Source organism: Arvicola amphibius, chromosome 6 (genome assembly GCF_903992535.2).
Source record: "Arvicola amphibius chromosome 6, mArvAmp1.2, whole genome shotgun sequence".
Taxonomy (NCBI): Eukaryota; Metazoa; Chordata; class Mammalia; order Rodentia; family Cricetidae; genus Arvicola; species Arvicola amphibius.
Genome location: NC_052052.2, coordinates 90,456,632 through 90,481,761, shown reverse-complemented (window position 1 = coordinate 90,481,761; position 25,130 = coordinate 90,456,632). Strand labels below are relative to the sequence as shown.

At 40.4% G+C, this 25,130-nt stretch overlaps 1 protein-coding gene across 1 annotated transcript in view; it reads left to right on the top strand.

Moving 5' to 3' along the window:
• Positions 1-25,130, top strand: part of Myo3a (myosin IIIA) — a 180,268-nt gene that overhangs the window by 141,353 nt on the left and 13,785 nt on the right. Inside the window, exons 27-29 of the mRNA XM_038334855.1 lie at positions 974-1,097; positions 4,907-5,801; positions 8,315-8,459. Of these exons, the coding sequence (XP_038190783.1) occupies positions 974-1,097; positions 4,907-5,801; positions 8,315-8,459 (1,164 nt within the window). The remainder of the gene's footprint in view (positions 1-973; positions 1,098-4,906; positions 5,802-8,314; positions 8,460-25,130) is intronic.

Genomic DNA, 25,130 nt, shown 5'->3' with positions numbered 1-25,130 from the left:
GAGGCGGAAATTTTTAATAAAAAAAAAGATACTCAATTGTACCACAAGGACATATGCTCAACTATGTTCATAGCAGCATTATTTTTCATAGCCAGAACCTGGAAACAACCTAAATGCCCCTTGATCAACGAATGGATAAGGAAAATGTGATACACTTACACAATGGAGTATTACACAGCAGAAAAAATAATGACAACTTGAAATTTACAGACAAATAGATAGATCTAGAAAACATCATATTGAGTGAGGTAACCCAGACCCAGAAAGACAAATACCACATGTACTCACTCATAAGTGGCTTTTAGACAGAAAGCAAAGAAAAACCAGCCTTCAAATCACAATCCCAGAGACCCTAGACAACAATGAGGACCCTAAGAGAGACATACATAGATCTAATGGACATGGGAAGTAGAAAAAGACAAGATCTCCTGAGTAAATTGGGAGCATGGGGACCATGGGAGAGGGCAGAAGAGGAGGGGAGAAGAAGGAAGGGAAGTGGAGAAAAATATATAGCTCAATAAAAACAATTTTAAGAAAAGCTATGCGGACAAGGGCATGTTCCTGGATGTATAATTACTCCATGTTACCTTACTAAAATAAAGCAAAGCTTTGAAAACTGAATTCTAAAATATATGTGACTCCCAGGATAATGGGTGAAAATACACAAACTATCCGTATAGATAATAAGGGCCTTCTCTGTGAAGAGCTGAACATAATGAGGAGATAATTTCAAGCAAAGGAGTGTTGCTATCCATGCTCTCAGTGACTGCCATTGTAGTCCCGTAGTGATTCCATTGCTGTAGTTAATATCTAAAATTGTCTTGTTAACGATCCCCATTTTTTAAAAAAATGGATCTATTAATTGTCTTTCATTTTTTTCTGTGACAATGACAGTCAAAACCACGTGTCTGCATTCATTTAATGTTCTTTTATTTCTTTTCCCAACTGCTCCTTTGTTCCTCATGTGCTTCAGCTGCAAGAAGACACCTCCTGAGAAAGCAAGGAAGAGAAACGGCTAATACGAGAAAGACTGCAGTAATGAACAATCAGGCTACTGATCAGGAATTTGACTACAAGAAAAACTTTGAAATTAAAAGGTACAATGATGTTCTTTCTGATGCCATTTTGGCATCAAGGTGTTCCAAAGTCATAGAATGATGTTTCTAGTCTATGTTGTTATTTCTGATACTGATATAGAAAATACCAGGGAAGCATACAGCCACATTGTCTATTTAGGCATTCATGAGCATCTTATACTCGTGGTCACACTTTGATTCCCAGATGGCTCCCCCACCTCTTGGTTTCTAAGGTGCAGCACTCTGCAGTTCTACTCCAAGGACTGGGTAACATCTCTATCCCCATCTAAATGTCTCCAAACTTCCCATTTATTCCTATGGCCATAACAGCCAATATACCATCAGTCCTAATCGTAAACACTAGCAGTCCTTTTTTTTCTCCCCTGGGCCTTTACATGTATATACCAAAGTGCCCATTACCAGGTCCACAAGTATTCATTTATTCAACAGACTTTATGATAGGTGGTGGAATACAAAGATTAAAGAAGCCAAGTCCTTATCCTCAAATTACTCACAGCATCAAGAAAAAGAATATAAACAATAAATCGCTAGTAAGGCTGGCTGGCTCTGCTATAAATATATACAAAGGGAAGGCTTTGGTGAAGTGCTTAACCTTGTGTAATCAAAGCCCTGAGTCCAATCCTCACCTGAGTCCAATCCTCAGTATCACACAAAGAGGAAAAAGCCATTGAGCTATGCAAAGAGCATGGAGGGTATATGATATAGAGAGCCGTGTCTTGATTGCTCCAGATTAACTGAGGTAAGATACTTTTAGTCCCAATGGTAAAGTGAATTGATGAAAATATGAGCAAATAGTTCTCCAGAGAAGTGACGTCCACTCCATACTCAGCCTTGAACCCTTTGCCTTCAACATCAGAATTAGCCATGGAAGGGGTGAACAAATAAGACAGAAGAAGAGATGGCATCTTTTCCTCTCTACTCAGCCATGTGTTGTTCTCACACCCAACACTCATTCCAACACTGAGCTTTGGACCCTTGTCAGCTCCCCTTCCCTCCCTCCATGTACTCTCTCCCCATAACACACAGATCAGCATCATTTCCTTACTTAACAAACACCGATGTTGGCTTGAAATTTAGAGGCATTTTATGTTTTCAGTTTTCTGTATGCTCAGAGACCTATGTATGTGCCCATTGATGTCGCCTGTAACAACACCAAATGTCTTTTTTATTAATTTTTATTGAGCTCTACATTTTTCTCTGCTCCCCTCTGATGTCCTTTTCCTTGTTACTGGTTGTAAAAACTGTCTTGCAAACTCCAGGAAGACTCCATGTCTGCCTCAGAAGAAGGATCTACATGATAGTAGCCAGAGAAGTATAAACTGGTTACATATAAGAGAAAGACAGACAGACAGACAGACAGAAAGATAGCGATACATAGATATACAGACACGTAAACAGTGATAGATAACATGCAGAAGTAAAGTGCTTTGCAACAAGCATAAGAAAGTGAGTTCAACTCTCCAACACCCACATAAAAAAGCAGATATGGTAGCGTACCTCTATAATCCCAGCACTAGGAAACGCAGACAGGCAGATCCCTGGAGCCAACTAACCGACAGGTCAGCTTAGCTGAATCCGTGGCTCCAGCTTCAGTGTGTGGCCTTGCCTAAAAAATTAAATGGAGAGCAAATAAGGAAGACGTGAATATGCCTTCATATCCATGTACACATGTACATGGACATATGCACATGCCACACAGACACACACGTACAATACCACACACACATATATACAACACACACACATACCACACACACACACACACACACACACAACTTTTACCACTTCTAGAAATTGCTACTTGTAGACTAAAAGAGAGCCTAGACCGGGATGAGAGAAGATGGGGAAAGAGAGTTCTGGTACACACGGCTTCCCACGGCCTGCACTCTGGAGCGCTTGGCTCTTTACAACCCCTGCCTCTCTTTTGCGCTCACACCACCTCTCTATCTGCACTCCTCACTTTGCCTCTGCCTCTCCTGAGCACTCCTGACCTGTGATCTAGTCATTCATAGACAGGTAAAGACCTCTAAGCCTGTCCAGCAGGTATCAGACGAGGTCAGCTGTTCTTCCCATGCTGGGGGTGTAGCTGTTCTCCTGGGAAGCATGTGGCCCTGAGGTCCTCCACAGCTGGACAGGCTCAGGGACAAGGTGAATTCATATGTGTCCACCACAATGAGGTGAACCTTGGCGTCTTAGATATGTATACAGCAGTGTCTTACCAGTAAGATAAAAAGTCTCGCAAACAATTTACAATGGATCTTGGCAGAGAGCCATTTAGAGACTGTGTTTCTCTTGCCTCAGTTATATTTTGATGCGATATAAGTTTTGTCAGTAGGCAGTCTGAAAGTACTCAAACTACCCTGGAGCGACTCAGTGAAACAAGAGGTTTGTGATCTCTACCGTGTTTTCGACCACCAGCACTCTGGTGTGCCCCAACACCAGCCTGAAGGTGCCACCAGGTGTCTAAGAAGTAGTCGGTGAAATGAGGAAAATGGGCAGGATGTGGCCTGTAATCCTCAGTTAGGAAACGGGATGGGAAGAGCCCGAGTTCAAGGCCAGCCTGAGCTCCACATCAAGAGCCCACCTCAAGCATCGTAGGAGGAAAGTGCAGTCCCGGTGTATTTGTCTGACTCTTAACTCAAGTAAGAGTCCTTCCTCACAAACAGATTCTAAAAGACCGAAACTCTCACACAGGCTACAGGCCAAGCAGAAATTCTGAGCAACCACCCCCCAACCCATCACCAACCCAACTCTGAACCCACCCCCACCCCATCACCACCAATCACAGGAGACGGTATTAGGGTGTCAGATATGAGTGTTTAACTCTATGGTACAATGCCCTTTTTAATGACTGTGGTGCTCTTATGTGGGTTTTATGCTGCTGGAAAAGGAAAGGAAAAATTTGGCATACAGAAGACCTTACCTCCCTGTCCTCAGATGGAGGAGAATCGGAGAATCATTGTATCTTACACACTCACGAGTGGACCAAGAACACTGCTTTAACTTTAATTTTGCCTGATATTTCCTGTGATCACTGAGCTCGGTCTTGTTAAAGTCCACATGAGGCTGGTGAACACACTGACTTCTGGCCCCAAAACAGGGTGCAGTCTACACAACTTATCATTCTGTACTCTCTGTTAGAAACATTGTATTTTGAAGGATTAAACTCCAAAAATTCTTGACAATTTTTTCATTCTCTGGGAATTTCATAGATGTACACAATGTATTTTGACCATATCAACCACCTGTTTTCATCTGGTTCCTCCCAGACAACCTCGCCTCCTGCTACGTCCTCTTCCCAGCTCCATGACCTCTTTCATAGCCCACTGACTCAGTCAATGCTCTTCATATGTGCACGGATGTGGGACAATCCACCAGACGAGTGCTACCTAACAGGGGCCACTTCCCTGAAAAAAACTGACTCTCTCCAACCCAGCAGACTTCAACTACCAAAGCTCCTCAGCTAGGGGCGGGGCTTCATGAGCCTCTCCCCACCTAAGCTGAATTTTTGACTGCCTTGATCATGTGTAGAATTTTGGTACCTCATCAAATAGAAATATAGTTTTTCACACACTAGCCTATTTCTCATTCTAAGTTGAAACTGTTTTTCTTATTTAAATATCCATCCCAGTTATCAATACAGAGGACATTTTGTAAAATACTTTATTAATGAGAGTTGTTTTGTTTTTATTTTAAGTTTTCTTTGTTTCTTTTGTTTGTCTTACCGTACAATGTTGCACATCGCTTCTAACAAATGTAATATGCTCTCGTTTAGCATTATCTTAAGTCCAGATTCATCTTTTGCACAGGGAATCTTTTGTGATGAAACAGACAGAAAATGCAGTGTCTATTAATGAATCCAACATTTCATCTCCAAACAACAAAGAGAGCCCATCTGCAGGAAGGACAACTCCCTGCAGAACTGAGAAGAAAGCCACCAATGTCGTTGAGAGTAACAACAGAAGATATCAAACTCAGAAGAAAATAAGCAATGTGTACGGGGGACAGCAGAATCAAGAGCCGTGTGTTGTGGGGGACTCTTGGGCAGGAGAAAGCCCTAGGCAGAAGTATGTGCAAGACCTGGAGGAAAGCGGGAAGATACGGAATGGGGAGAAAGAGGACACCGTGATCCAGACTTACTGTCAGTGGTACACAGGGGAAACGAACTTTGAAGAATCAAAAGCAACATTTCTGGAAGGGAGAGAACCATGGGAAAAACCAAACTGCCCAGGACTGTGGCTAACTGAGGAGATTTACCTGAGAAAAACTGTGGATTCTAGTCTTAGCCAAAGGTCAGTCTTTCAAAATGCAGACAGCAAAGGAAAAGAAAAGAAGCCAACTGTGGTTACTCAGAATGCACCACTGTGCAACTTGCAAAGAGACTATCGCCTGTATGGGTTCCTCAGAGAGAAAGACACCAGGCCAGTGGAGCAGGCCCAGGAGGAAGACAAGGCTGCCCTGTTCATTCAGAGCAAATACCGGAGCTCTAAGCAAAGGCAACAGTTGGGGGAGGACAGACTGTCACCTTCCTTTAAGAATCAAAAGATTATTTCATCACCCACAGAAGTAGCAAGAAACATTCACAGTGTTTATTCCTGTCCTACAAAGCAGGAGGGGACCCATCCTATCAAGGACACAAATGACAGAGACTCAAAGGTGGCTTCAGAAAAAGAAGCCTGTGATTTGGCAATGTTTTCAAGACAGGTAGGTAAATAAATTTATTTACTAATAGAAGTCTCTAGGAACTACCCAATAACTAATTAAACAAATAGTAAATAACTGAGGAAGTGTTTTATATATGTTTATGAGAAGTTTTTCATAGTGTATCTTTATGACTGTGCTATTTACATAGCCATGGACTTTTATGTCCACAGATTGTCATAAGAAGAAGGAATAAAATTATGATAGCCATCACACATAGTAAGATACCAGATGTTGGTTTACATCACTTACTCAAGTGTTGCTGCTGGATACTAGAAAATTTCGTGTATCTGTAAGATCTTTTATCACTAAAAATGTGTGTTCTTTTTTGATAGATGTTTAAAAACTAAGAGCATAGGCTTTCTCCATTCCCCAGATTTTAGCTTATTTTGGCATTGTTAGCTGATAGGAAGCTTGGGGCCTCTGTTTGATGGACATGAAGGTCTCATGACAATAAGTAATTCTGACGGAGATCGAGTCAGGAAAAGATCACAGGAGCAGCAAATGCCTACTCCTGTTCTTTCCAGGTACCTTGCCTTAGGAGATGTCTGTGTCAGCTCCTTTACTTCATCCTGTGCAGGTGACAGATGCTAACTAGGTGACCTCTGAATGCATAAGTTACCTGAGCAGTCAGTAGCCTGTAAAATAGCACAAGAAAAGAAGAAACTCAGGAGGATGCTCAAAGGAGAACACCGAGTATCTCTGGTCCCTAAACTAAGCATTGTTCCCTGTGGAAGCTGCACCCTGAGAGAGCATAATGCCTGCCCTGGGTCTCAGCCTTGAGATTGGGCCCAGCCACCCTTGCCCTTTACCTGTCAGTGGAGATCTGCTTCTGAGTAATTTCCCTAGCTCTTACTCTTCTGGTTTTTTAACTATTATGTGAAACCACTACTTGTTTCTGGTTTGAGAAATTTTTTTTATTTTGTTTGTTTATTTATTTATTTATTTATTTATTTTACTTCCCAACCGAAGTTTCCCTTTCCTCCTCTCCTCCCATTCCCTCCCTCTACCTCCACTCTGCTGCCCCCATCTCAATCCATTCCTCCTCTGTTTCTGTTCAGAAAGGGATAGACCTCTCTTGGCTATCAACAAAGCATGGCATATCAAGTTGCAGTAAGACTAAGCACCTCCCCTTGTATTAAGGCTGGACAAGGCAATTCAGTATGAGGAATAGGTTCCCATGTGGCAGCCAAAGCATCGGGTGCAGCCCCTGCTCCCACTGTTAGGAGTCCCACAGGTAGACCAAGCTACACAACTGTCACATATATGTAGATGGCCTACGTTGGCCCCATGCAGGCTCACTGGTTGTTGGCTCAGACTCTGTGAGTTCCCATAAACCATGTTAGTTGTTTCTGTCAGTTTTCTTGTTTCTGTTTCCTACATTCCTTTCTTCCTCTCATCAACAGGATTCCCTTATCTTCGTCAAATATTTGACTAAGGGTCTCTGTATCTGTTTCCATCAGTCACTGATAAAAGTTCACTGATGACAATTGGGGTAGTCACCAATCTGATCACAGGAGAGGGAAAGTTCAGGCTACTTATCACTATTTTTAGGATTCTTAGCTGGGATCATCCTTGTAAATTAGTGGGAGTTTACTTCTATCAGGTTTTTACCTGATACAAAATGCCCCAAATGCCCCTTTCCCTTTCCAGTCATGTCTTCCCGTACTCTCCTCCTCCATTCATGCCCTAACCTGATCCCTCGTGTTCCCATCCCACCTGCCCCGAGTGTGCCCTGTAGTTCTCTCCTGTTTCCCCTTCCCAGGGAAATCCATGCACCCCCACCTTGGGCCCTCCTTGTCACCTATCCTCTCTGGGTCTGTGGATTGTAGCATGACTTTTATTTTTAAGCACCTGGAAAAGTGAGTTTTACATGTGTGCAATCTTTACTTTCTTTGTTGCATAAATTTTCTCACCAAAGATCAAATCAGGCATTTGAAACCCAGAGTTGATGTGTACCTGGAACAGATGAAGAAAGGTAGAAATACTGACTTGTGCAATCCTAGAGACAGAAAATCATGAACCCTACACTCACCCTAGCGAGAGATCCAGGTTATAGGGGATGGAATGCAGAGTAGCTGAGAGGCTGAGTGTGGAAATGAGGGGGAATCAAGGGAGAAGAGTTCTAAGCCTTGAGTCAGCTAAGAAGGCTGAAAGAAAGTGGGGAGTCTTAACACAGCCAAGGGCCAGTGGAGTCCTCAGAAGTAGACTACCAGAGCAAGAAGCTAAGTGCAGAAGCCAGGTCTGAAGAGCCCCAAAGACAGACGGACAGATGTTGAATGTGGCATCGCAGGTTTGCAACTTTTGATGAAAAAACATGACAAGAATAAGAAGCACAGAGTAGAAGGCTGTGTAAAGTGAGGACTTTATTGGGCATGGGCACACGAGTCCAGGTAGCTCTGGGAGAAGAGCTTTAGAGCCCCATGGGGTCTGGTAAGGAACTGTGTACTTGGTGTGCATGTGGAGCCCTGGCATTCCTATCTTTGATTTAACCTGATATGTGGTCTTCTTTTTAGATATCCAAGTTATCTGAAGAATATTTCATTCTGCAGAAAAACTTGAATGAAATGATTTTGTCACAGCAACTGAAGCCACTTTATCTGGGTATCTATCACCATAAGTCAACGAATAGATGTGTTTCTACTCATCGGTACCATTCAGGTAAAGGTCAGTAATGGTCAAGCTGCTGAAACAGAAGGACATTCTCTGTGTCTTAGTCTCTCTCCTGTGTTCTGTGGTAGACCTGAGGCAATGTTCCACATCATGGAAGAACTGGAGCCTTTGTTTCATTCTATTCCATATAAACAGACAACATTCTTCCAGAATGTTCTACCCACCTCCTGCTGTCTCTAATTCCTCTCTTCTGGGGGGAGGGATCCTCATTATTTTCTTGCTTTTATGCATCTTAACCTTAACTTGGCCTATAACACCAGCAGAGGGCAAAAGGTAGCTCAGAGAAGGGAGCTATGATGTCAGATTAATAAGAGAAAGCAAATGTGAACCATCCCTATTTCAGGGTCACATCTGCAAGAATGTAGAGCCTTCAAACCTCTGCTCAAAGACACAGAACTCCTGGGGTTACATTTTCTTTTATTTTTCATTGTGTTTATTGATGGTTCATATTGTGGTATATAAGAATGTATTCGTGCAAGTATATGTTACATGCTGAACTTATTTACCCCACAGCTCTACCCCCTTCCCATCCAGTCCCTGCCTGCTAGTCTCCATTGTCCCCTCAAGAGTTTTATTTCTACTTTCTTGTCCTACATACACACGTGATTTCATATATCTGTACATAGTCTCGTAACCACAGAAAAGAGAAAGCATATATGCATATATATCTTTCTGGGACTAGCTTAATTCACGTAACATGGTAATTTTCACCCACATCCATTTTCCTGCAAATGCTACAACTTCATTTTTATGGCTGAAAGCAATTACACTGTGCTTGTTGTGTTGTCTGTGTCTGTCTCTCAGTCGGTTCTGTAACTTAGCTGTTATGAGTAGCACTGCAGCAAACACTGATATAAGGTATCTCTGTGATATGATGACTTGGGGTTCTTTGGGTAAATACCAAGAAGTGGTCTTTCTGGATAATGGTAATTCTATTTTTAGATTTTTGAGAAACCCCATACTGATTTCCACAGATAGTAGCTGCACTGGATTACATTCGAATTAGCTGTGTCTACGGGTTCTCTTGTGCCCACATCCTCATCAGCAACATACTCAATTGCACTCTGCCCCATCTTTGAAATTATCAGATCTTAATTCCTCAGGGATGTGCAAAGGCCCTGGGATCTTCTGTGTCTCTGAAGAATTAGGTGAAGCCCATGGTCACCAATCATTTGTCCATGAGTTATTAGCAGGATGCCCATGGCCCCTGCCGGCCTCTTACCATGGCCCCTGCTGGCCTCCACCCATGGCCCTTGCTGGCCTCCACCCATGAACCCTGCTGGCCTTTACCCATGGCCCTGCTGGCCTCTAACCATGGCCCCTGCTGGCCTCCACCCATGGCCCCTGCTGAGCTCTACCCATGACCCCTGCTGGCCTCTACCCATGGCCCCTGCTGGCCTCTAACCATGGCCCCTGCTGGCCTCTATCCATGGCCCCTATTGGCCTCTAACCATGGCCCCTACAATCTCCACTGTGCAAGCAGCATATTCTGCAAGCAGGATCAGAAAACCAGAAATCTAGTCTTCTCCATGCCCCAGGAAGCCTTTTCTCTGTGACCTATCCTGGGGTGGGGCAGGAGTGGGGAGTGGGGTTGGGAAGCTGCTACCCACCCCTCCAGGACCTGCTGACTCTTCAGGATTCTTCTGAGGACATTTTTTATTTCCCTTCACTTTCAAGCCCTTTGTTTTCCTGACCCCATTTCTGTAATGTAGCTCTCAACAAAAATAGGAAGTCACCTGACCTCATGTAGATTCTTTTGTTTTCCTTGCAAAAAATCTCTGAAGAAAAAAAAATACAAAGATGACTGTGACTGTTTGCCTGACCTGAAAGAAAGTGACAGTATCTTTAGGATCCTATCAATCGCTGTGCCATAGTGTTTGTAGTGAAGCTTAGCAAACAGAGTTGTGTGTAGAGTGACCCATGGGTGCTGCCATACGCATGCTACCTGGCTGGGACCAGAATATCTCACAGTGGGAAGAATAAAATTAAACAAAAGCCTTAATAGGTTGGCTTCTGTGCATGTCCTGTGCCAGAGAGGCTAGACAGAGGGGATGGGGCAGTAATTGTGGATTGCCCCTAGGTTTCACATGCAGCTGAATGTGCAGGTGGTGTGGGAATTCAAAAGAAGCCAGGCAAAGAGCAACAATTCGTACTCCTACACAATAGGGAAGGTGGAAGTGGGAGAGAGTCCTGGAGATGTGGGCTGTCGATTGGCTGTCCAGCTTTCTGCTTTGTTGTTCTTGGGAAGGTTGGCAGATCGGAAAGCAGAAGCCACAGGTCTTCACTTTATTCTTCAACCTGCCATTGTCCCCTTGTGAGCAGGCGTGTAACAGGAAGAAGACTATCTCAGAAGCTCTTCTTGAAGCCACCTGAGGCTGTCGGCCCTTGTGTGTAGAGAGCAGAAGCTCTGCTCTACCTCTCTGAAGTCTCGCGGTCAACAGTAGCTAAGAAAGTGCCTGGGAGAGAACCCAAATCAGCCAGAGACCAGGTCTGAGATGACTTAACAGGAAGTAAAGAGTGATGTTGGGAAATGCCTTCGGGCCATCAGAGCTGCACGAGATGGTCAGCCAGCAGATGCTGATAAATGCCCTCTCTACATCAATGCAAGGAAACTGCTCACATATCCCCTCACCCCCAGTTTACATGTGGCTTCAGTTAGCAAAAGGGGATAGTATTAAGATGTTAATTTCAGATATTAAGACAATTGAAACCAACTTAGTTCAGCAACTTAGATTTGTGGACTCCAAGAAGGCAGTGGGGAGTGGTCCAGTGAACACAGTGCTTGCCATGCACACATGGGCGCCAGAATCTGGATTCCCAGCACAGAAGTAATACCAGCTCTCACAAAGTAGAGATAGGATGTAAAAAATGACTAGCTAAACTGGCCACACTGGCAAGTTCTGGTTCATCAAGACACCCGACCTCAGTAAATACAGTGGAGGGTGACAGAGGAAGACACCCAACATCAACTTCTGGCCTCACACATGCATATATCCTACACACATTCTTTTAAAAATATTAGGAAACAGAAATGAGTACTAAGAGATAGGAATTAAGTCCAATTTAGAAAAAAAAGGAAGTTATGTATTATGTATCTGAATTATTGTAATGGTGAAAATATCATTTGGTCCTATCTAAACAATCTCATTTTGGGAGATACTTCATTTTGTCTGGTGTGAATAGGATTTGACAGCATAAAGAAAACCATGGATAGTTAACAAGAAAGCTAAAAATAATATTTCTATCTATATTTATTGGTAGATCACCAAGGATTGGGGTGCTTGATTACATGAGAAAAGAATTGAGTCAAGGGTTCTGACATGATCAGCTGGGCATTGCCATGATGGGAAGGATGTCTTGAAGAACAGCAGTGAGTTCCTTATATATTTTGGAGATCAGCCCTCTGTCCAATGTGGGGTTGGTAAAGACCTTTTCCCCTTCTGAAGGCTGTCGTTTGTCTTATTAACTGTGTTTTTTGCCTTAAAGAAGCTTTTCAGTTTCAGGAGTTCCCATTTATTGATTGTTGCTCTCAGTGTCTCTGCTACTGGTGTTCTATTTAGGAAGTCTCCTGTGCCGATGCATTCAAGGCTACTTCCCACTTTCTCTTTTGTCAGGTTCAGTGTAACTGGATTTATATTGAGGTCCTTGGCCCATTTGGACTCGAGTTTTGTGCATGGAAATAGATAAGGATCTGTTTGTATTCTTCTTCATGTTGACATCCAGCTATGCCAGCACCATTTGTTAAAGATGCTCTCTTTTTTCCATTGTACCTTTTGACTTCTTTCTCACAAATCAGGCATTTATGGGTGTGTGGATTAATGTCAGGGTCTTTGATTTGATTCCATTGGTCTACATGTCTGTTTTTATGCAAATACCGGGTTGTTTTATGACTATAGCTCTATAGAAGAGTTTGAAGTCAAGGATAGTGATGCCTCTGGAAGTTCTTTTATTGTACAGGATTATTTTAGCTATTCTAGATTTTTTTGTTTTTCCATATGAAGTTGAGTATTGTTCTTCCAAGCTCTGTGAAGAAACATGTTGGGATTTTGAAGGGGGATTGCATTGAATCTGTAGATTTCTTTTGGTAAGTTTGCCGTTTTTATTATGCTGATCCTACCTAACAAAGAGCGCGGGAGATCATTCCATTATCTTATATATTCTTCAATTTCTTTCTTTAGAGACTTAAAGTTCTTGTCATAAAGGTCTTTCACTAGTTGAGTTAGAGTTACCCTGAGATATTTTATATTTGTGGCTGTTTTGAAGGGTGATGTTTCTCTGGTTTCATTCTTGGCCCATTTATCATTTGTATATAGGAAGGCTACGGATGGTTTCTTTTTGAGATAACCTTGTATCCCTCCATATTACTGAAGGTGTTTATCAGCTGTAGGAGTTTCTGGGTAGAGTGTTTGAGGTCGTTTATGTATATTGTCATATCATATGCAAATAGAGATACTTTGACTTATTCCTTGATAATTTGTGTCCTCTTGATCTCCTTTTGTTGTCTTATTGTTCTAGCTAGAACTTTGAGTACTATATTGAATAGATATGGAGAGAGTGGACAGCCTTGTCTTGTTCCTGATTTTAGAGGAATCACTTTGAGTTTCTCTCCATTTAATTTGATGTTGGCTGTCAGCTTGCTGTAAATTGCTTTTATTATGTTTAGATATGTTCCTTGAATCCCTAATCTCTCCAAGACCATTGTCATGAAGGGGTGTTAAATTTTTGTCAGAGACTTTTTTAGAACCTAACGAGATGATCATGTATTTTTTTTCTATCAGTTTGTTGATGTGGTGGATTACATTGACAGATTTCCATATGTTGAACCATCCTTGCATAATGAAGCCTAATTGTTCATGGTGGACTTTTTTTTGATGTGTTGTTGGATTCAGTTTCCCAGTTTTTATTGAGTATTTTTCATCACTGTTTATGAGAAAGATTGGTCTGTAATTCATCATTGAATCTTTGTGTGGTTTGAGTGTCAGGATAACTGTAGCATCATAAAAGGAGCTTGGCAATGTTCCTTCTGTTTCTAGTGTATAGAACAATTTGAGGAGTATTGGAATTAGCTCTTCTTTGAAATTCTTGTAAAATTCTGCATTGAAGCCATCTTATCCTGTTTTTTGGTGGGGATGTTTTGTTTTGTCTAGATTGGGAGACTTTTAATGACTACTTCTATTTCCTTAGGGGATGTAGGTCTATTAAAATTGTTTATCTGATCTTGATTAAATTTTGGTATATGGAACTTACCAAGAAAGTTGTCCATTTCTTTTTAAATTTTCCATTTAAATTTAAAATTTTTAATTTTTAATTTATAGAGTACAGGTTTTTGAAGTATAATCCAATGAGTCTCTAGATTTCCTCAATGTCTGTTGTTATAGCCTCCTATTCATTTCTGATTTTGTTAATATAAATATTCTCTCTCTGCCTTTTTGTTAGTTTGGATAAGGGTTTGTCTATCTTATTGATTTTTCTCAAAGACCCAACTCTTTGTTTGATTCTTTGTGTTGTTCTCTTTGTTTCTATTTTATTGATTCATCCCTCAATCTGATTATTTCCTGTCATTTACACTTCCTGGGTGAGTTTGCTTCTTTTTGTTCTAGAGCTTTCAGGTGTTCTGTTAATTCGCTAGTGTGGGATTTCTCCAACTTCTTTACATAGGCATTTAGTGCTATAAACTTTCCTCTTAGTACTGCTTTCATAGTGTCCCATAAGTTTAGATATGTGGTACCATCATTTTCATTGAATTCTAGAGTCTTTAATTTCTGTTTCTTATTTCTTCCTTGACTAAAAGGTGATGCAGTTGAGCATTATTCAATTTCCACGAGTTTGCAAGCTTTCTGGAATTTGCATTGTTGTCGAATTCTAACTTTAAGTCATAGTGATCAAATAAGATACAGGGGGTTATTCCATTTTTTTATCTATTGAGAATTGTTTTCTGACTGAGTATGTGATCAGTTTTAGAGAAGGTTCCATGAGGTGCTGAAAAGAAAATATATTAGTTTGTGTTTGGGTAGAATGTTCCATAGATGTCTATTAAGTCCATTGGAGTCATAACATCTTATAGTTCCCTTGTTTCTCTGTTAATTATCTGTCTGGCGGACCTGTCCATTGGTAAGAATGGGGTGTTGAAATCTCCCACTATTAACGTGTGGGGTTTGATGTGCAATTTAAGCCTTAGTAATATTTCTTTTACAAATGTCAATGTCCTTGTATTTGAGGCATACATACATGTTCAGGACTGAAACATCATCTTGATGGACTTTTTCATGTGATGAATATGAAATGTCTTTCTTCATCTCTTTTGATTACCGTTAGTTTGAAGTTTATTTCGTTAGCTATTAGGATAACTACACCAGCTTGCTTCTTGGATCCATTTTCTTGGAAAATCTTTTCCCAACCCTTTACTCTGAGGAAATGTCTGTTTTTGAAGTTGAGGTGTGTTTCTTATATGCCCAAAAAGAATGGATCCTGTTTTCATATCCATTCTGTTAGTCTATGTCTTTTTATGGGTGAGCTGAGTATTTTAAGGGATGTTATTGAGTAATGATTGTTAATTAGTGTTATTTTTCAGAAGTAGTGTGTGTGTTTCCCTTCTTTAGGATTTGCTGGTGTGGAATTGTCTATTGCCTGTGCTTTTGTGGGTACAGCTAACTTTCTTGAGTTGGAATTTTCCTTCTAGTGCTTTTTGTAGGGTTGGATTTGTAGATAGTTATTGTTTAAATCTGGTTATATCATAGAATATCTTGTTTTTTCCATCTATGGTGATTGAAAGTTTTGATGGGTATAGTAGTCTGGGTTGGCATTCGTGGTCTCTTAGTGTATGCATAATGTCTGTACAGGACTTTCTAGCTTTCAGCATTTCCATTGCAAAGTTAGGTGTCACTCTGATGGGTCGGCCTTTATTTATTACTTGGTCCGTTTTCCTTTTCAACTCTTAATATTCTTAGTTTATTCAGTATATTTTACATTTTGATTATTATGTGGCGAGGAACTTTTGGGGGAATCAAGTCCATTTGATGTTCTGTAAGCTCCTTGTCTCTTCATAGGCATTTCCTTCTTTAGGTTGGGAAAATTGGTTTTTTTTAATATGATTTTATTGAATATATTTTCTGTGCCTTTGAGCTGGTCTTCTTTTTCTTCTTCTTCTTCTTCTTCTTCTTCTTCTTCTTCTTCTTCTTCTTCTTCTTCTTCTTCTTATTCTCCTTCTTCTATCCCTATTATTCTTAGGTTTGGTCTTTTCATGATGTCCCAGATTTTCTGGACATTTTGTGTTATGACTTTGTTGACTTTAATGTTTTCTTTGACCAATGAATCTATTTCCTCTATTGTATCTTCAACATCTGAGATTCTCTCTTCCATCTCTTGCATTCTGTTGGTTATGTTTGCATCTGTACTTCCTGTTTGTTTACCCAGATTTTCCATTCCCAGGAATTCCCTCAATTTGTGTTTTCTTTATTATCTCTATTTCAATTTTTAAGTCTTGAACTGTTTCCTTTACCTGTTTGATCAATTTTTCTTGGCATTCTTTAAGAGATTTATTGATTTCTTCCAATTTTTTATTTCTTTTTCTGTTTCTTTAAAGAAATTTTTTATTTCCTCTTTAAGGGTCTGTATCATTTTCATAAAGTTATTTTTAAGGTCGTTTTCCTGTTTCTTTTGGGTTGGGATGTTCAGGTGTTCCTGTTGTAGAACAAGAGGTTCTGGTGGTGCCATATTGCTTTTAAGGTTGTTGAATGTATTCTTACATTAGTGTTTGCCCACTCTTACTCCCAACTGGTGCAGGCAGTACCTTTGCCTCTTTGTCCAATCATTGCTGGTGGTGTCTGTGTCTCAGGGAGTCAATGAGGTCTTGAGAGATGGGTGGGTTTTGGGGAAGAGTGGGGCTTGTAAATTAAAGTCCATCCGATGGAGGGGTCCTGGAGCAGCCTACCTGCAGGTAGCTGAGGTGGGTGGGGGAGAGTCCCAGGATTTCTGCTTCAGGGTCTAGTGCCTAGAGACTGGGCTGTCTAGCTGTGAGGCTGATCATTCACTGGGTCAGGTTTATCTTAAAGCTAGGTAAACCCCATCTTAAATTTTAGATGCTAATTTCCCCTATAGATCAGTGTATGCTTATCATGTGACCATATTTAAACCCAGAAGTCCAGTTATTCATTTCTTGCCCTTTTTATTCTGGCAACTTTCCCCCAGTTCTCTTTACATGTCTTATTGGCATCACAGACTTCCCAAAGGTGTTTGGGTTTCACCACAGAAATGGATTCTCAAGACCATAGTCTATATTTATATACCTCAAACCTTTCCCACCCAGGATCATTCACACACTGTGTACCCATTTATTCATCATGCAGTAGATATTCAATATCTGTTTTAATTAATAAGCTAGATCATTGTTTCATTTCCTCTAAACACAACGAGCACAAAACAGTATAGTGTCCAGGATAATAAGGCTTTGTAAATTTGCTTTTTTCAAAACAATTCACTCCTTAAACCATTGGTGATTTTCTTATATATTATTTGCTTCTAAGATCCTCTGGTCAGAGAAGAAGACCTGATTCAGAAATTCTTAGTTAATCAGAACAGCTATTCACATATACAGTTCACCTAAGGAAAACATGGTTCTGTTAGAGCCTTCCTTCAGCTGTGGAAAGAAAATCCAGGCATATAGATGATGTACTAGGAACCCCTGTGAGCACAGACTCAACAGGCCACTCTTGCCATGCATTTCCTGATACACCCTGTACCTCTAAGAAAAAACTCTTTTGGTAAACCAAATCAGGCTCATTTTCAAACATCCCACTATCAAAATATCCCACAATTCAGACTTGACTGCTTCATGCCTCAGAAGTCTGTATTGTTTGTAACCATGGTCTTTTGTCACAGTCTCCCTAACTAGGACAAGAATGTAGTATGCAGTACATAAGAGCTAGATGTGGTACATGTGAGCTAGAAGTTGGGCATTTAGTCACAGATCCTAGTAAATATTCTTGCCCTTAGAGCTGTCCAAGCCTGTCACTCACATTGTGTGATTCCTCCTGGCAAACACTTTCAGGTAGGGAGATGCTTTTCTTCTTAAATATGATACACCTGGCAATTTGAGTTGCTCATTGAAAAGAAGGAAAACAAAGACTGGTTGTGGGATGAATAACCCTGGTACCATAGACATAAGCTCCCTTTCTTCTCTTACAGAGAGGCACTGACTAATCCACAAGGCTGCAAGTTTAGGTGGTGCCCAGAAAACAAATAAGGATGCTATTCTGTTCATTGCCATGGTATTGTCAGTGCATCCCAAGCCACAGATGGCCCTTGCTCTGCACACAGACAGCTGATCAAAAAGAAAAGTTTCACTACTGTTTTCAAAGTGAATGCCAGGGGAAAATATCATCTTTTTTTAAACTTATTTTGAAAGTTTTATGTTATTCATAAAATAGCCATGATGCATCAGTTACCTTTCCTGTCATGTGACAGAATACCTGTGGGAAGAACTTAAGGGAAGGAGAGTGGACTCAGGGCTTCCAGTGGACTCAGTTTGCCATGGTCACCTCCATTGGGGAGGGGTGCATTGGCAGCAGGAGGATTGGCAAAAAGCTGTTCACTTCATTTGTTTCTTCACATCAAAATATCATTGTGATTTAAAAAAATTAGTCTGACTTGATTATTCTTTTGAGGAGTTTAGGGACTAGCAAATTATGACTAATTACAATTTTTAAAAGTATGCTAGATTTTTTAAAGGCCTTTTTCTCTAGTGGTATGAAATAATAAGCACATTGCATGTGAATTTACCTTACTGCAGTGCTGTTATATTAAAGGCACTTATGGGACCCCTGTCGGACTTGATCTTGTACAAGTGAGTAGCACGGTGTCCAAACACGCCAAGGACTGCTCAGCTCCCATGCTGCCTGCGGTGCTGGCCTTTGTTCATGCATCTGTATCAAAAACTTAATGCGCTCTTGGAAGCACATTGTTAATTGCTTTGCTTCTCTTTCTGTTTTAATTCCATGTCCTCTGCAGTCTTGAGGAGTTAAAAATCTATGCGACATGAAAAAGTGATTTGGCTGCAGAAGTTTTGCTTCCACCTCAAGCTTTCGGTTTTAAGTATTTTGTTGGAATGGATTTAGTTTACATGTCAGAAATCCAGTCTAAAGACAATGTAAACATTGTGAAAGTAAGACAAACTGCTTTAAAACAATTTTTGATATGTTACTTTGTTTTTATTTTTATAAATACAATGCTTAAATTTCTTTTAATAATTACCATGCAGCATAATTTTAGATGATTCTTAGTTGTAAACTAGTCAATAAAGCCCAAACTTAGAATAACCAGGTGTCATGGTTGATCTTGATTGCCAGCTCAGCTAGGTGCAGTGAAGCTCACCTCCAGATCTGTCTGTCAGGGCATTTCCTGAGACCACTGAGTCATGAAGTCTCACCCAGTGAGTTGTTTCAGCCCTGTGGAGTTCAAACAAAAGGGCACTGGGGGCGGGGGGCTACAAGACAGAACTGCAGTTATATAAATGAAGCTACGGTAATGCTACTGAAAACAAAAAGAAAAAGTCCTAATTATTTTTAATACATAAATAAATAGAAATAAAGATAAGATTGTACCAACTACACTATGAAAATACTAAAATGCCTGCCTTCTGAAAAGCCAATTACTTTGCAAAATTAATTACTTAATGTAATATGCCTTCCAAAGAAAAACATTACAATGGTATTCTATCAAAAAATTATTTCCAAAACAGTTTTTAACAGCATATTTAGACAATGTCCTCAGATGTTCAAAGAACAGCTAATATCCACAGTGTGTGTTATGTTTGAGAGGAAAATATTTTTAAAAATGACACATTAGAAAGTCTATACATCTTAGAACAAAAGGTTTCAGAGCAATGTTCTGTTAAACCTGAATTAGCCCATATCAGTTATGGATTTAAAGGTAAAATTCCTAAAAACAGTGCTTGCCTGTAGAATGCAACAGCATATAGGAAAGACTGTCCAAGTGATACAAATATAACTCTGTATCAAAAGGTCAGAAGAAAAAAATCTTGATATATACAAAGTCATTTTTTTTTTAAATAAAATCCAGCATGCAGTTTTGATAAAATGAAAAACCCGGTAAACTAAAAACTGAAGGATATTCTTTAGCAATGTGTGTGTTTCCTCAATTAAAACCAACATCACAATTAACTATGAAACAAAGAAAACCATTCCATTCAAGAGCAAGATTAAAATAAAATGTAAAAAGCAACAGTTTCAGCTGATATAGTATGAAAGTGGAGATGTTTCTGAGGAAAATAATCATGAAAGAGGATGCATAGATGGTGGAAGAATTATACCTTAACAATGTAAAAAATGGCCTTAACAATGCAAGGAATAGGTCTAAGCAATAATTTGCTTCAGCAACCAGCAACAAAGTTAAGTATGGATATACAGATGAAGACGTAAGAGATAGATAATGGTAGGTAGGTAGGTAGATAGATAGATAGATAGATAGATAGATAGATAGATAGATAGATAGATAGATAGATAGATAAATGGACAGATGATACATAGGTTGAATATATATATACATATATATATATATATAGTCTCACAGTTATTCTTTCTTATAAACTATTACTGTAACATGAGGGCCAGGCTCATTGGGGTTTCCGTCCTGCCCAGTACCCCAGCTGTTTAGTCCCAGAGAAAATCACACAGAGATCTCCATACGTTATAAAATTGATTGGCCCATTAGCTCAGGCTTCTTATTAGCTCTTGTAGCTTATGTTAACCCATTATCCTTATCTATGTTAGCAACATGGCTTGGTACCTTTCTCAGCAGGGCAGGTCACATTTTGCTTCTTCGGTGATCTGGGCTGGACTTGGGAGGAATGGACTTCCTCCTTCCCAGCATTCTCCTGTTCTCATAGCCTCGCCTCTACTTCCTGTCTTGTTGACCCACCTATGCTTCCTGCCTGGCCAATCAGTATTTATTTAAAACATGATTGACAGAATACAGACAATTCTCCTGCACCATATTACAATGGAAAATAACTCATTGGAAATATTAGTGGGAATTAATATCTTAAAATGAAATTTACAAGGAAATCACAAAGAGACAATAAAGAGGAGATGCATGATGGAATGATGTGTGTTCTTCAGGATTGCAAGGGGAGATACTATGGCATTGCAAGAATTTAAAATATTGCACTTAAGCTTTCTTCTCCAGTAGGTAGGAACCCAGAGACTACAGCCAGACATCACAAACACATATGGAGGGGGGAGGGAAGAGGTGGGGGGAAGACTTTGTGCCGCATATCTCTGAATGGGTTGTCTCCATCAGAACCTTCCTCTCAGAGCTGAAGGAATCCCACAGATGAGGAGGTGTGTGTAGTGTGAGTGCAAGAGAGGATGGAGAACATCAGAAACACGAGGCCCTCTAAAACAACTGAGCAAAGCTCATAGGAACTCACAGAGACTGAAGCAGCAAGCACAGGGCCTACATGGGTCTGCACCAGGTCCTCTGTGTATATATTATAGCTTTCAGTTTAGTATATTTATTGGAATCTTGAATGTGTGGAAAAAAAATGTCTCCGATTCTTGTGCCTTTTCTTGGGGGTCTTTTCATCTGTGGTTTGCCTTGTCTAAATCTTATGTGATAGTTTTGTTGTTGTTGTTTGTCATGTTTGGTTATTACCTCTTGGAAGCCTGTTCTTTTCAAATGAGAGCCAGAGGAAGTGGATCAGGTTGGGAGAGAAGACAGAGAGGGATTGGGAGGAGTAAAGGGGGGGGGGGGGCTGTAATCAGGAAAAACTGTATGAGAAAAAGCATTTATTTTCAATAAAAGCGAAAAATAAAATAAAAGATTGCATTCTAAATCCCTGCCCTAGAACTTTAATATTACTAAAGATCATTCATAAATATCAGACAGAAAAAGTACATGATCAACAAAATGAATAAAACAATGTCATCACTGAAGACATATGCTTCCATCGTAAAAACTCCATCATACAATAATGAGTAGGCCTAAAATCAACCTAATATTTATTAATATACTTATCACAAGCCAACAAGACACAGTTGGATAGTGTTTAAAACTGTTTCTGATTTCAGAGAGAAAATTCAATAGATTCTTACTTGTCACTGACTATCCAAACTTTTTCCAGAGCTGTTATTTTTTTAAGGTTGAGGAAGGCAGAGACCAGTGTCTGTACCTGAGTACTTCACAGTCTCTGCTCAGAAAAAGATAGCATGGGAATAAAGAAGCAAGGGGAAAATAATAAAGATTTAGGCTGCACAGACCTTCTAGGGACTCAAAGGAATCATCAGAAGACTGAAGAACTGACAAGAAGCCAGTGAGGGTATTTTAGAGAAATGCACAGGCTTGTTTGTGAGACAGAGAAAGCACCCACACAGATTAGGAAAGCCAGGAAAGCTCCTGATGGAAAGGAGACTCAAACACTGATTGGTTTGCATAAGCAGGTACATGTGTGACATCCAGGAATAAAGAGTATAAATTAAAACAAGTGACTGTTTTACTTATCAAAATAGAAAGTGTAAGGAAAAGTTGAACAATGGTGAGAATGTACTCATTTATTACTATCAAATATGAGTGAGATTATACTCAATATTTTGAAAAATTGGAGGACAATATAGAGGGAGAAGAAGAAAGAAAAAGAAAAACTAACAGGCAGGCAGGAAGGAAAAGAAATTGTTTATATAATTGACCCAGTAAAACTACTTACGAGGAAATAGCCAAGGAAATGATCAGAGCTTAAAAAGAGAAAAATTTGTGTACATGGTAAGAAACAGGGTTGAACGAACAGAAAAGAATAAGGAATGACACGCCATCCATGGAATATTAACGTCTCTTAAAATGCATTTATGAAAGAATAATCATAGCAATCTGCAAGCTAATCCAACTACAGGATGAAATATTGCTCCAGAATGGGAATTATAATTCTGTAAACAAGACAGCTCACTCTTACCCCAAGGAGACGCAGTTCATTGCCAAGAGTTCTAGAAAGGCTCAGTATCTGATTGAACAAGAGCAAAGTTCTCATTGAGCCGAGTAGACACTCCACCTTTGCTGTCTTCAGTGCTGGGGAAATGAAGAATCTGCCCAACACCACTGCAACCTGAAGCAGAGCTACTTCACTCTGCCTGGCAGAGCTTCATCTCCACATATGCCAAAGCTAGCTTGGTGCCTCTTCCAGCTTCTCTCTCTCTCTCTCTGTCTCTCTCTCTCTCTCTCTCTCTCTCTCTCTCTCTCTGTGTGTGTGTGTGTGTGTGTGTGTGTGTGTGTGTGTGTGTATTTTAGTTGGCTCTTTGAAAAAAAGACAAGGTTTTACCATTTTACCTCAGACTATATATATCCAAATATTTTTTCAGAAAAATTAAAATCAACATTTTATTAAGTTTGAAAGGAGCCAAGGCATAGTTAGCAACCTTAAATACCACTACTAAGTTCCCTTGTGTTCTAAGCACATAATCATGGGTTTTTATCGATGAACCTCATCTGGCGTCTTTGGATGGTCTGCACTGATGGTGTAGTGTAGATCATCAGTGTTCATGATGGTGTCTCCCCTGCCTGCAGTGCAGTGCTCTCTCGGTTGACACCTGCATCGCTGTGCAGGACTGTGTGTGTCTGCTGTGGCATATAACTGCACGATGTCTGTGAGCAAATCCAGAGCTAGTTCATAGGTTAGAGCAATACTGGTCTTTGAGGTTGGAAATGCCTGACCTCAGCCCAATGAAGGTGACAAAAGCATGTGGCATGTGTATAGTGATAGGTCCAAGAGGAAAGGATCACCAAGTGGGTAGCTGTGGCTCTCACCCTATAGCAGGACTGCTTTTTCCTTTTTTTCTTTGAAGTGGCTAAAATGGTAGGAGGTGTGTGCTGCCACATTCTCTGTGAGTTTGATGTCAATCAGTCCTGCTGTGTCTGGAAGACACTGTTTCCTTGGAGTCACCACCACCTCTGGCTCTTCCAATGTTTCTGCCTCCTCTTATTCACAGATCACTTGACCTTTAGGGGATAGCTTTGATGAATCCCATTGAGGACTGGGTCCTCCAAGGTCACTCTCCACACATTGACCAGTTCTGAATCTCTGTTAATTTCCATCTACTACAGGAAGAAGCTTCTCTAATAAGGATTGAGTTAAGCACTGATTGTGGACATAGCAATATGTTATTATTGCTGTGTTCCTTTAGCAGAATAATAGTAATAGGTTTTTCTCTAGGCCGATAATATATCTTCTGATTCTTGGCCACTTTAACAGTGTTAGGTACAGATTCTATCTTATGGAGTGGGGCTTAAATCAAATCAAAAAGTGCTTGTTTATTCCATATCATTTGTGCCATTATTGCAAAAGTATATATTACAGGCAGGTCATTGTTGGGGGTCACAGAATTTGTGTCTGAGTTAACCCATAGCATACAGAATACCTTCCAACATATATGGGAAAAATTAAGGCCAGGGGGGGCCTAAACATTCTCAAGGCTCTGTGTGTTATTAACTAGTGCCCAAGGCAGAGAGTTCACAAACACTGAAAGTCCGCGGTAGCCATGGTAATCCATGGTAACTGTGGTTGTGAGCCAGCTCTGGTATCGAAAGCCATGGATTGTGCAGCTCAGATGGAGGGAGGAACAGTAGCTCTCTTGTGGAGAAGGTCAAGAGACTGAAACAGGTCATTCACAAGGAACAATATGCTGCACCCATACTGCTAAGGACACTCAACCAAGGCAAGCCCTGAACCTTAACCCTGCTCCTTCCATCAGCTAGGAGAACATGAGCACCCATGGGAAAAGCAAAAGATCAAACCAGGTCCAGTGAGGACTGAAAAGATCTCCCAGAGACAAAGGGAGGAGGTCAGGCCAGATCAAGAAGAGCACTTTGGAAATTAGCTTAACACACAGTGACCTGGATTCAGGTCTCTAGGTTTCCGAGCCTGGTCTGAGGGCAGATGAATGGGGAAACCGCAATTGGCCATCAGTCCTGGATGAGTCTGTTTTTAGGGCATCTACGGAGAAGTCCTTAAGAATTATATAGGTCATTGTATTTCATGAAGGTCATAGCCTGTCAAGAAGAAATGGAAATTTACAAAAACCGAAAAACTGGCTTCTTAAGAAAGGAGAGTAGCTTAATGTGCAGCTGCTGACGCCTGACCTAGACACTTGACGCTCGGGGAAATCACACTGGATGAAGTCATAAGTAAAGCAGTGAAATTATCACGAAAATGAGAAAAACACTGAACATAAACTTTCTAAAGCAAATGCTAGCAGTGAGTTTTAAACTTGTCTCCTTTCTTCTGGATGTAAAATATTGAAATGCCTGTCAATTTATTATCCAAAAGGTACATTTCTGATAAATCAAAACACTTAAGGAAATTATCACCAGCACTACAATATGAATAAATGCCTGCCTCCTGGCTGTAACCTTTGCAGGCTACCATTTATCATTCACATCACACGAAATAACCACAAACCTAATTTTCCTAGTGCCAACATTGATACACTGTGGAAAGTTTGTGATTATAAATGTTTGTGTCATTTTTGTAATTATGGGGACAGGGCGATTAGTTGACAAGGCTTGTGTTCCCCAAAGGAACCAAATGAAGAAGGACATTGGGGCACTGAATAAACTTGTGCCTCTCCTGTGTGCTGATAAACTCTCAGGGGGCGGGGC